We start from the raw sequence: 12,500 nt of genomic DNA, 5'->3' as shown, positions 1-12,500 counted from the left end.
GTCCGTTCTACGGAGACTCGTCCTCCGTCCGTTCTACAGAGACTCGTCCTCCGTCCGTTCTACAGAGACTCGTCCTACGTCCGTTCTACAGAGACTCGTCCTCCGTCCGTTCTACAGAGACTCGTCCTACGTCCGTTCTACAGAGACTCGTCCTACGTCCGTTCTACAGAGACTCGTCCTACGTCCGTTCTACAGAGACTCGTCCTACGTCCGTTCTACAGAGACTCGTCCTACGTCCGTTCTACAGAGACTCGTCCTACGTCCGTTCTACAGAGACTCGTCCTACGTCCGTTCTACAGAGACTCGTCCTACGTCCGTTCTACAGAGACTCGTCCTACGTCCGTTCTACAGAGACTCGTCCTACGTCCGTTCTACAGAGACTCGTCCTACGTCCGTTCTACAGAGACTCGTCCTCCGTCCGTTCTACAGAGACTCGTCCTCCGTCTGTTCTACAGAGACTCGTCCTCCGTCTGTTCTACAGAGACTCGTCCTCCGTCTGTTCTACAGAGACTCGTCCTCCCTCTGTTCTACAGAGACTCGTCCTCCCTCTGTTCTACAGAGACCCGTCCTCCGTCCGTTCTACAGAGACCCGTCCTCCGTCCGTTCTACAGAGACTCGTCCTACGTCCGTTCTACAGAGACTCGTCCTCCGTCCGTTCTACAGAGACTCGTCCTACGTCCGTTCTACAGAGACTCGTCCTACGTCCGTTCTACAGAGACTCGTCCTACGTCCGTTCTACAGAGACTCGTCCTACGTCCGTTCTACAGAGACTCGTCCTACGTCCGTTCTACAGAGACTCGTCCTACGTCCGTTCTACAGAGACTCGTCCTACGTACGTTCTAGAGACTCGTCCTACGTCCGTTCTACAGAGACTCGTCCTACGTCCGTTCTACAGAGACTCGTCCTACGTCCGTTCTACAGAGACTCGTCCTACGTCCGTTCTACAGAGACTCGTCCTACGTCCGTTCTACAGAGACTCGTCCTACGTCCGTTCTACAGAGACTCGTCCTACGTCCGTTCTACAGAGACTCGTCCTACGTCTGTTCTACAGAGACTCGTCCTACGTCCGTTCTACAGAGACTCGTCCTACGTCTGTTCTACAGAGACCCGTCCTCCGTCTGTTCTACAGAGACTCGTCCTCCGTCCGTTCTACAGAGACTCGTCCTCCGTCCGTTCTACAGAGACTCGTCCTACGTCCGTTCTACAGAGACTCGTCCTCCGTCCGTTCTACAGAGACTCGTCCTACGTCCGTTCTACAGAGACTCGTCCTCCGTCTGTTCTACAGAGACTCGTTGAGCCTGGCTTTGGGATTAACTCGCTTCACAGAGCAGCCCTCTGGTCCTCACTCACACACACGCACACACACACACACAGCAGGTGGGAGGTCTAATGATCCATGCATGACAAGACCAAGCCCTGTTGGAGAATGTGTGTGTGTGTGTTATGTGTAAACACCAGCTGCTCTAACGGGTTTCTCTGGGACCTGTGGTGGTTCTGATGGTTCTGGACTCTGGACAGGCTCAGGGTCTGTGGTGGGTCATGTGACCAACATGTTTCTGTTATCACTGGTCGGAGACCAGTAAGACCTTCAGCTGGACTCACGTTGGGATGGGGACTCGGCACGGTGGACACGGAAAAGCTTTCTGTACAAAAGCTGGTTCTGATGGTTGCTCCCACGGGCCTGCTAGCTGCACCTGGAAACACACACACACACACACACACACACACACACACACACACACACACACACACACACACACACACACACACACACACACACACACACACACACACACACACACACACACACACACACACACACACACACACACACACACACACACACACACACACACACACACACACATTCAGATTTCACTTCATCCTGCATCTTGACATGATTTGGTGCTATATAAATAAACAGAATTTAAATTGTACGTGTGTGTACTTGTGTGTGTGTATATGTGTGTGTTTGCATGCATGTGTGTGTGTGTGTGTGTATGCATGTGTGCGTGTGTGTACATGTGCGTGCAGGGATGTTAGGGTGTGTGTACGTATGCGTGCATGTGTGTACGTGTGTGTGCATGCATGTGTGTGTGTGTGTACGTGCATGGATGTGAGCGTGTGTGTATGTATGCGTGCACGTGTGTACGTGTGTGTGCATGCATGTGTGTGTGTGTGTACGTGCATGGATGTGAGCGTGTCTGTGTGCATGTGAGTATGTGTGTGTGTGCATGCATGTGAGCGTGTGTGTGCATGCATGTGAGCGTGTGTGTGCATGCATGTGAGTATGTGTGTACATGTGCGTGCATGCATGTGAGCGTGTGTGTACATGTGCGTGCATGTGTTTACGTGTGTGTGCATGCATGTGAGTGTGTGTGTACGTGCATGGATGTGAGCGTGTGTGTGTGTGCATGTGAGTATGTGCATACATGTGAGCGTGTGTGTACATGTGCGTGCATGGATGTTAGCGTGTGTGTACGTATGCGTGCATGTGTGTACGTGTGTGTGCATGCATGTGTGTGTGTACGTGTGCTTGTGTGTGTGCATGTGAGTATGTGTGTGTGTGCATGCATGTGAGCGTGTGTGTACATGTGCGTGCATGAATGTTAGCGTATGTGTACGTATGCGTGCATGTGTGTGTGTACGTGTGCGTGCATGGATGTGAGCGTGTGTGTGCATACATGTGAGTATGTGTGTGTGTGCATGCATGTGAGCGTGTGTGTACGTGTGCATATGTGCGTTTGTGTACGTGTGTGTGCATGCATGTGAACGTTTGTGTGTGCATGCATATGTGCGTTTGTGTACGTGTGTGTGTGTGTGTGTGCATGTGTGCGTACGTGTGTGTGCGTGAATGTGTGCGTACGTGCCTGTGTGCATGCATGTGTGTGTGTGTGTGTGTGCGCATGCATGTGTGTGCACACATGTGTGTGTGTGTGCATGCATGTGTGTGTGTGTGTGTGCATGCATGTGTGTATGCGTGTGTGTGCATGCATGTGTGTGTGTGTGCGTGCGTGTCTTTAGCATCATCAGACCTAAGGTAAAAGCAAGCCCCCACAATTCGGTTCTGGAAGTGAGGGTAAAACAGGAAGTGAAATAATCTGCAGTTCCACCCTCAACCACTAGGGGCTGGTGTCAGAAGCGAGCAAATCCTCATTGACTCCCATGTTAAAAATACCAATTTCACAGCAGAAATAAACATGTTTACAGCCTGGTACCAGAACATGTTTTTGGTTTAAATGATCTAGTTTACACTCGAATGCCTAAAATTCTGTATAATTAATGAGCATTGTTTGGATATTTTTTGTGCAATTGTTGGACAAAATGACTTGCTGTGGCATTAATTGCACTAATAGAGCGTCCAAGGAGTCTCCACTTCATTGTTTTCGGTAAGTAAAATTATATTTATGTATTTTAGGTCACTGCCGAGCTGAGCTTAGATTTTAACATGTACTGTTTAACCATGAAATGTAAATGTAATAGGGTAAAACCCAGTGCATTTAACATAATGCTGCACTGTAGAAAATGGGTTGAAATATAACATGTTGGTGGAGCTGGGTTCCCACTATCGGCTTGTGGAGCTCTCGGAGAACTCTGTGTTCCACCGGGTTCTACCCAGCGGTCAGCCCGGCGTATCTCTGACTCAGAAGCTCTGGTGTTGTGCACAGTTAACTCCGGTTGTAGCTAGGTTGCTACCTCCATTAGCTTAGCTCCCACCTCCGCGTTAGCTTCAGGTTAGCTTGTAGCTACATTAGCAGTTGATCCCAGCCTTACAGCCCCACCCTTAGCTCCACCTCTCTTCCCTTTTATGGAATTGTGTGGGCTTGACAGAACCTGTGACACGGTCAGCATGGCGGTGGTGGCCGCCTCCCATTTAGCCTCAAAAACGTGTTATTGGAGCCTATGGAAACCCGTTGTCCAATATATGTATGTCGATGGGTAAAACACACGGTCTGTCTGGTTCTGGAACCGATCACCGGCACAGAACAGACCTGTCGGACCAGAACATGAACCCAGAACCAACAGAATCTTCCTGAAACGGACCTGCTGGGACCGGACCAGCACCAGGTCGTGGCAGGGCTGAGGACAGGTATGGCTGCATCCAGGTAGCGGCAGCAGGCAGGTCTGTGTGCAGGGGGGGCACGGGCCCGGGTGGCACCGATGAGACTCCCGGGTCTGGTGGTGACAGGAGGGGGGGGTTCTGGAGGAACACAGACACAACTAGAACCCAGCAGAACCTCTAATCATGCTCGTCATTATCCTCCATGAGGTCCGTGCACGCTTACCTGCAGGGCTCCTTGCAGCGCGGGGGTTTGGTGCTCTTCTCACGACCACAAGGTACCGTCAGAACGGTAAATCCACAGGTGCAGGTGACCTCCACGGTCTCTGGACAGGGATAGCAGCTACCTGGGGACAGGTGAGACACACACCTGTTAGGGGCACAGGTCTGTGGTGGCGATGCACCAGGTGAGAGGACCTACACACGCTGTGATGTCTCCTCTTTACCTGTAGCAGGGGAGGAGCCTCCAGGACCCCCTCCCTGACCCGTTCTAGAGTGGCGTTTAAGGACATTCACCAGCTCTAAATGAGCTTTAACTGCTGGTACGGGCTCAGCGGGTGGCTGGTGTGGAGCTACACAACCGCTCTGATAACTCGTCTGGTTCTGGGAGGAGGCACAGACAGCTTAGCTTCCAGCGACGCCATGATGGCTGCAGTTCACACTGTCCCCATCCCAGGAACTACCCTGGTCAAGTCCCCATCCCAGGAACTCCAGGGTGGTTCCTGGGATGGGGACTTGACCAGGATAGGGCGTCCCGGAGGGTTTCTCAACGCCAAGGAACCTCGCCGTGATGTCCTGGCCCCGCCCCGGTTGCCTAGGAGATACGTCATCGGGACCCACCAAGACGTGTTCCAACATTCATGTTCCACCGAGGCGCGTGTTCTCCGTTTGATAGCCGTTTAGCTAGCTGAGCGAGGATGCACAGAAGGTGTCGTGTAGCCTAGCCTTGGTCAAAAATTACCCAGAATACACCGCGGTATTTTCAAAAGGACGGCGAATCAGAAGCCGGAAGATAGTTCGGGGCAAAGTTCAAGTTTAAAAGTAAGTCAGCTAATTTAAAATGTTTATTTTAGGTCTAAAGAAGTTATCTGTGGTTGGTTAGTAGCTTCGTAGCTGCAGCTTCGGTGGCTAGCGGGTAGTAACTCACTTACATGTATAATAATAAACAGTAAAAGGCTCGTTATATATTTATGTAGAAACTAATACGTATAAAATATAACGTTATCTCCCGGGTCACGTGACGCAGGTCTGTTCCCTTTAACCGCTTCCTTTGACCGAGGAAGGAGCGTGTCCTCGTAAGCACGGCGCCTGGACACGGAGAACACCTCCAGTCTTCTCAGCATTCAGATTCAGGCCTTCCAGAACTTGCAGACGTCAGCGTATCACGACTGCTTTGGCGGTGAGTGATGTCACTGATCAGCACCAAAAAGCGTCCAAAGTACCATTAGTAGTATTAAAAGCATCTACTTGATAGAGCCTATCATGGCTTCCTCCACTCAGAGGACGAGAGCGGCCGAGAGCTGTGTGAGACGAGTTAACCACGTCTGTGGGGGGTCTCCCCGAGGTTTCCAGAGTCGGGAGTTAGATTTTAAATGAGACCGGAGCTGCTCTTCTGCTTCCAGTCTGCTTCTCCAGCGACTCTTCTAACTTTACTAACGCCGGTCGGTTTGGACGACGCCTGCTGATGTCACTTCCTGCTGGGTTACAACCAATCAGTGTGAGTTAAGCGGAGGTTCCACTCAGCTACCCCACCGGGCTGGAGCACATACCCTGGGCAGGTCCTCCAGCCCGGTCCGGTGGAGACACGTCCTGTAGATCTAGCCTGAGGTTCTGGTGCTGGAGACACGCCTACTGTCAGATGTTTCTGCAGCGTTTGACTCGGGTGACCACGGCACCTTCACTACCAGACCTGTTGGTTGGTTTAAGGCCTAAAGCTGAGCGTGCAGCAGCGAGGCGTCAGTCCCATTGCTGAAGTCTCTGGTCTGACCCAGCCGGGATGTGGAGTCTGTGCTTCATGAATAAAACGTACTCACTTATGTACTACAGCAGTCAGAGTGCACCTCACTAACTGACAGGTGTACTTCTGCAGTAGCCCTAACACACACACCCCCCGCGGCCTACGTACGGACGTGAAACGAAGCCATGCTAATAAAAACTAAAGCAGGACACTGCTTAAGGAACAGAACAGCTTTCTGAGCTCAAAACCAGCGGGAGATGTAAAACTAGCGAGTTCTACGTGTGAAATGTGACCTGAACGGTGTCAGGTGGCTGTGGTTAACAGGTCCTGTACAGGAGCTGTAGATTACTGCAGCCAGAAGTAGAACACGTTCATGTTAGTCAGCTCAAGCAGAATCTACCTGCTGGAAGGTGAGAGCAGCCAATCAGCAGTCAGAAGCAGGTGACAGCTGACCTGTAGTTGTGAGACGTGGCCTTCTACCGAGTTACTGAGGAGAAGACCAACAGACACTAATCTGCTCCGTGTGTCGGCTGCTCTTATCGCCTGGGGAAAATGTCAGCACCAACGGTCCAAAAGGTCCAGTTATTCCTGAACACGACCTCTGACCTTTCCAGTGGCACTTAGTATAATATGCACCGTCGTCTTTCCAACACTCAGCCCAACTCGGCCCTGCTCTACATGGTCCAGGTCGCCGGGCTAGGGCAAGCCACGGAGCTGGATAAGTAGCACGTTGTTACCGCACACAGCTGCTGTGACACACGCCAACGTGTCAGTCTGACTCGCTGATGCCACGAGTCCCATCTCTGGTACACACGGACGAGGTCATCAGTAGGCATGGGTACCTTTGACATCTGAATCGATCCGGTACTAATTCCCAGTACCTACGAGTCGATACCGGTACTTAACGGTACCAGTTTTCGACACTTTTGAGTGTTTATTATTTTAATTCTCTTTTATAATTAAATATATATTTTTCTTAATATATAACCATATTTGATAAATATCACGATAAATAACATACAACTGTTTGTATTTTAACATCGTCCTTGTAGTTTTATAAGTTGATAATTAAACTGAAGCAAACATCTTTACTGTGAACTAGGGCTGCAACAAACGATTATTTGGATAATCGATGAATCGGATGGGGTCTTGACACGATTAATCGATTAATCGGATTACATAGGGACATTGTTAAAAACTGCTAGGGAAACGTTATTTCTCTCCTTCCTTCACTTTATTAAACACAACATTATTAGAAAACAGTTCAATAGCAGAAAAACAACATGCCATCACCTAAATTGTCTCATAAGGTGTATAGACAGAGACCCTAAGCTACATCTATCTGTGACCAGCCTTCGACAGGTCCCGTATGTCTGTGCAACAAGCTGGTCTGAGCGGGCGTTCAGCAGTGCTGCCAACGCGGTGGCTTTGTGGCCGTTCGACCCCCTCAGCGCGTTACCGGCCTGTGCAGGGGGACGCTGAACAGGGACGGTACACATGACTTATACACTGAATCAGCTCCTGGGCGTGTGAGCAGACGGCGGCTGCACTTCTGGTGTGTGTGAGCAGAGCGACAGTGCAGTGAGCGCGTGCTTGGGCCGCCTGTGCTGCAGAGCGGTGCAGAAACGGGTTATAGTGACGTGACACCGGTGCTAAAATGTGAGGTCTAGATCAGCAGAAGCCTGGCTGCTGCAGACACGACACTAGCCGTGCACACCTGCTACAGAAGTCACGTGTGTGGTTTAGCGGGCCGAGTCGTACCAGCGTGGTTAGGTGCTGAAGCGCGTACAGGTTAGGTCTGCACCTGACACTGTGGCTCCTTCTGCATTTGGCAAATGGAGCCAGTGGGAGTTTGAACTACCGGCCCGTCAACAGCAGCTCTGTGGCTCACGGGGGTGTTATACTAGGACACCCCCGCTCCCCCGTGCTCCGTCGGTGTGTGTCGTTGTCATGGTTGTCTGCATGGAGAGAAAACACAACGCAGCAGCAGAGAAGCCACGAGGAACAGAGCTGCTAGTAACCCGGGCTGCTAGTGACCAGGGCTGCTAGTGACCAGGGCTGCTAGTGACCCGGGCTGCTAGTGACCCGGGCTGCTAGTGACCAGGGCTGCTAGTGACCAGGGCTGCTAGTGACCCGGGCTGCTAGTGACCCGGGCTGCTAGTGACCCGGGCTGCTAGTGACCAGGGCTGCTAGTGACCAGGGCTGCTAGTGACCCGGGCTGCTAGTGACCAGGGCTGCTAGTGACCAGGGCTGCTAGTGACCCGGGCTGCTAGTGACCCGGGCTGCTAGTGACCCGGGCTGCTAGTGACCCGGGCTGCTAGTGACCAGGGCTGCTAGTGACCCGGGCTGCTAGTGACCCGGGCTGCTAGTGACCCGGGCTGCTAGTGACCCGGGCTGCTAGTGACCAGGGCTGCTAGTGACCCGGGCTGCTAGTGACCCGGGCTGCTAGTAACCAGGGCTGCTAGTGACCCGGGCTGCTAGTGACCCGGGCTGCTAGTGACCCGGGCTGCTAGTGACCCGGGCTGCTAGTGACCCGGGCTGCTAGTGACCCGGGCTGCTAGTGACCAGGGCTGCTAGTGACCCGGGCTGCTAGTGACCCGGGCTGCTAGTGACCAGGGCTGCTAGTGACCAGGGCTGCTAGTGACCCGGGCTGCTAGTGACCCGGGCTGCTAGTGACCCGGGCTGCTAGTGACCAGGGCTGCTAGTGACCCGGGCTGCTAGTGACCCGGGCTGCTAGTGACCAGGGCTGCTAGTGACCCGGGCTGCTAGTGACCCGGGCTGCTAGTGACCAGGGCTGCTAGTGACCAGGGCTGCTAGTGACCCGGGCTGCTAGTGACCAGGGCTGCTAGTGACCCGGGCTGCTAGTGACCCGGGCTGCTAGTGACCAGGGCTGCTAGTGACCCGGGCTGCTAGTGACCAGGGCTGCTAGTGACCCGGGCTGCTAGTGACCAGGGCTGCTAGTGACCCGGGCTGCTAGTGACCCGGGCTGCTAGTGACCAGGGCTGCTAGTGACCAGGGCTGCTAGTGACCCGGGCTGCTAGTGACCAGGGCTGCTAGTGACCAGGGCTGCTAGTGACCCGGGCTGCTAGTGACCAGGGCTGCTAGTGACCAGGGCTGCTAGTGACCCGGGCTGCTAGTGACCCGGGCTGCTAGTGACCAGGGCTGCTAGTGACCCGGGCTGCTAGTGACCAGGGCTGCTAGTGACCCGGGCTGCTAGTGACCAGGGCTGCTAGTGACCCGGGCTGCTAGTGACCAGGGCTGCTAGTGACCCGGGCTGCTAGTGACCAGGGCTGCTAGTGACCCGGGCTGCTAGTGACCCGGGCTGCTAGTGACCAGGGCTGCTAGTGACCCGGGCTGTTAGTGACCCGGGCTGCTAGTGACCCGGGCTGCTAGTGACCAGGGCTGCTAGTGACCAGGGCTGCTAGTGACCCGGGCTGCTAGTGACCAGGGCTGCTAGTGACCCGGGCTGCTAGTGACCCGGGCTGCTAGTGACCCGGGCTGCTAGTGACCAGGGCTGCTAGTGACCCGGGCTGCTAGTGACCCGGGCTGCTAGTGACCCGGGCTGCTAGTGACCCGGGCTGCTAGTGACCAGGGCTGCTAGTGACCAGGGCTGCTAGTAACCAGGGCTGCTAGTGACCCGGGCTGCTAGTGACCAGGGCTGCTTGTGACCAGGGCTGCTTGTGACCCGGGCCGCTAGTGACCCGGGATGCTTGTGACCCGGGCTGCTAGTGACCCGGGCTGCTAGTGACCCGGGCTGCTAGTGACCAGGGCTGCTAGTGACCAGGGCTGCTAGTGACCCGGGCTGCTAGTGACCAGGGCTGCTAGTGACCCGGGCTGCTAGTGACCCGGGCTGCTAGTGACCCGGGCTGCTAGTGACCCGGGATGCTAGTGACCAGGGCTGCTAGTGACCCGGGCTGCTAGTGACCAGGGCTGCTAGTGACCCGGGCTGCTAGTGACCCGGGCTGCTAGTGACCCGGGCTGCTAGTGACCCGGGATGCTTGTGACCCGGGCTGCTAGTGACCCGGGCTGCTAGTGACCCGGGCTGCTAGTGACCAGGGCTGCTAGTGACCAGGGCTGCTAGTGACCCGGGCTGCTAGTGACCAGGGCTGCTAGTGACCAGGGCTGCTAGTGACCAGGGCTGCTAGTGACCCGGGCTGCTAGTGACCCGGGCTGTTAGTGACCAGGGCTGCTAGTGACCCGGGCTGCTAGTGACCCGGGCTGCTAGTGACCCGGGCTGCTAGTGACCCGGGCTGCTAGTGACCAGGGCTGCTAGTGACCCGGGCTGCTAGTGACCCGGGCTGCTAGTGACCCGGGCTGCTAATGACCAGGGCTGCTAGTGACCAGGGCTGCTAGTGACCCGGGCTGCTAGTGACCCGGGCTGCTAGTGACCCGGGCTGCTAGTGACCCGGGCTGCTAGTGACCAGGGCTGCTAGTGACCAGGGCTGCTAGTGACCCGGGCTGCTAGTGACCAGGGCTGCTAGTGACCAGGGCTGCTAGTGACCCGGGCTGCTAGTGACCCGGGCTGCTAGTGACCAGGGCTGCTAGTGACCCGGGCTGCTAGTGACCCGGGCTGCTAGTGACCCGGGCTGCTAGTGACCCGGGCTGCTAGTGACCAGGGCTGCTAGTGACCCGGGCTGCTAGTGACCCGGGCTGCTAGTGACCAGGGCTGCTAGTGACCCGGGCTGCTAGTGACCAGGGCTGCTAGTGACCCGGGCTGCTAGTGACCCGGGCTGCTAGTGACCCGGGCTGCTAGTGACCAGGGCTGCTAGTGACCCGGGCTGCTAGTGACCCGGGCTGCTAGTGACCAGGGCTGCTAGTGACCCGGGCTGCTAGTGACCAGGGCTGCTAGTGACCAGGGCTGCTAGTGACCCGGGCTGCTAGTGACCCGGGCTGCTAGTGACCCGGGCTGCTAGTGACCAGGGCTGCTAGTGACCCGGGCTGCTAGTGACCCGGGCTGCTAGTGACCAGGGCTGCTAGTGACCCGGGCTGCTAGTGACCCGGGCTGCTAGTGACCAGGGCTGCTAGTGACCAGGGCTGCTAGTGACCCGGGCTGCTAGTGACCAGGGCTGCTAGTGACCCGGGCTGCTAGTGACCCGGGCTGCTAGTGACCAGGGCTGCTAGTGACCCGGGCTGCTAGTGACCAGGGCTGCTAGTGACCCGGGCTGCTAGTGACCAGGGCTGCTAGTGACCCGGGCTGCTAGTGACCCGGGCTGCTAGTGACCAGGGCTGCTAGTGACCAGGGCTGCTAGTGACCCGGGCTGCTAGTGACCAGGGCTGCTAGTGACCAGGGCTGCTAGTGACCCGGGCTGCTAGTGACCAGGGCTGCTAGTGACCAGGGCTGCTAGTGACCCGGGCTGCTAGTGACCCGGGCTGCTAGTGACCAGGGCTGCTAGTGACCCGGGCTGCTAGTGACCAGGGCTGCTAGTGACCCGGGCTGCTAGTGACCAGGGCTGCTAGTGACCCGGGCTGCTAGTGACCAGGGCTGCTAGTGACCCGGGCTGCTAGTGACCAGGGCTGCTAGTGACCCGGGCTGCTAGTGACCCGGGCTGCTAGTGACCCGGGCTGCTAGTGACCAGGGCTGCTAGTGACCAGGGCTGCTAGTGACCCGGGCTGCTAGTGACCCGGGCTGCTAGTGACCCGGGCTGCTAGTGACCAGGGCTGCTAGTGACCCGGGCTGCTAGTGACCAGGGCTGCTAGTGACCCGGGCTGCTAGTGACCCGGGCTGCTAGTGACCCGGGCTGCTAGTGACCAGGGCTGCTAGTGACCCGGGCTGCTAGTGACCCGGGCTGCTAGTGACCCGGGCTGCTAGTGACCAGGGCTGCTAGTGACCAGGGCTGCTAGTAACCAGGGCTGCTAGTGACCCGGGCTGCTAGTGACCAGGGCTGCTTGTGACCAGGGCTGCTTGTGACCCGGGCCGCTAGTGACCCGGGATGCTTGTGACCCGGGCTGCTAGTGACCCGGGCTGCTAGTGACCCGGGCTGCTAGTGACCCGGGCTGCTAGTGACCAGGGCTGCTAGTGACCCGGGCTGCTAGTGACCCGGGCTGCTAGTGACCAGGGCTGCTAGTGACCAGGGCTGCTAGTGACCCGGGCTGCTAGTGACCCGGGCTGCTAGTGACCCGGGCTGCTAGTGACCAGGGCTGCTAGTGACCAGGGCTGCTAGTGACCAGGGCTGCTAGTGACCAGGGCTGCTAGTGACCCGGGCTGCTAGTGACCAGGGCTGCTAGTAACCAGGGCTGCTAGTGACCAGGGCTGCTAGTAACCAGGGCTGCTAGTGACCCGGGCTGCTAGTGACCAGGGCTGCTAGTGACCCGGGCTGCTAGTGACCAGGGCTGCTAGTGACCCGGGCTGCTAGTGACCCGGGCTGCTAGTGACCCGGGCTGCTAATGACCCGGGCTGCTAGTGACCCGGGCTGCTAGTGACCCGGGCTGCTAGTGACCCGGGCTGCTAATGACCCGGGCTGCTAGTGACCCGGGCTGCTAGTG

At 56.4% G+C, this 12,500-nt stretch overlaps 1 protein-coding gene across 1 annotated transcript in view; it reads right to left on the bottom strand.

The window, feature by feature from the left end:
• nfxl1 (nuclear transcription factor, X-box binding-like 1) overlaps positions 1–12,500 on the bottom strand; it is a 30,371-nt gene that overhangs the window by 9,900 nt on the left and 7,971 nt on the right. The window contains exons 15-17 of the mRNA XM_070548708.1: positions 4,287–4,407; positions 4,045–4,201; positions 1,603–1,694 (exon numbers count right to left, since the gene is read on the bottom strand). Coding sequence (XP_070404809.1) covers positions 1,603–1,694; positions 4,045–4,201; positions 4,287–4,407 — 370 coding nt within the window. The remainder of the gene's footprint in view (positions 1–1,602; positions 1,695–4,044; positions 4,202–4,286; positions 4,408–12,500) is intronic.

Source organism: Nothobranchius furzeri, chromosome 2 (assembly GCF_043380555.1).
Source record: "Nothobranchius furzeri strain GRZ-AD chromosome 2, NfurGRZ-RIMD1, whole genome shotgun sequence".
In the NCBI taxonomy this organism is placed as follows: domain Eukaryota; kingdom Metazoa; phylum Chordata; class Actinopteri; order Cyprinodontiformes; family Nothobranchiidae; genus Nothobranchius; species Nothobranchius furzeri.
Note: the sequence above shows the minus strand (reverse complement) of the source record. Positions and strands in the feature narration are given on the sequence as shown.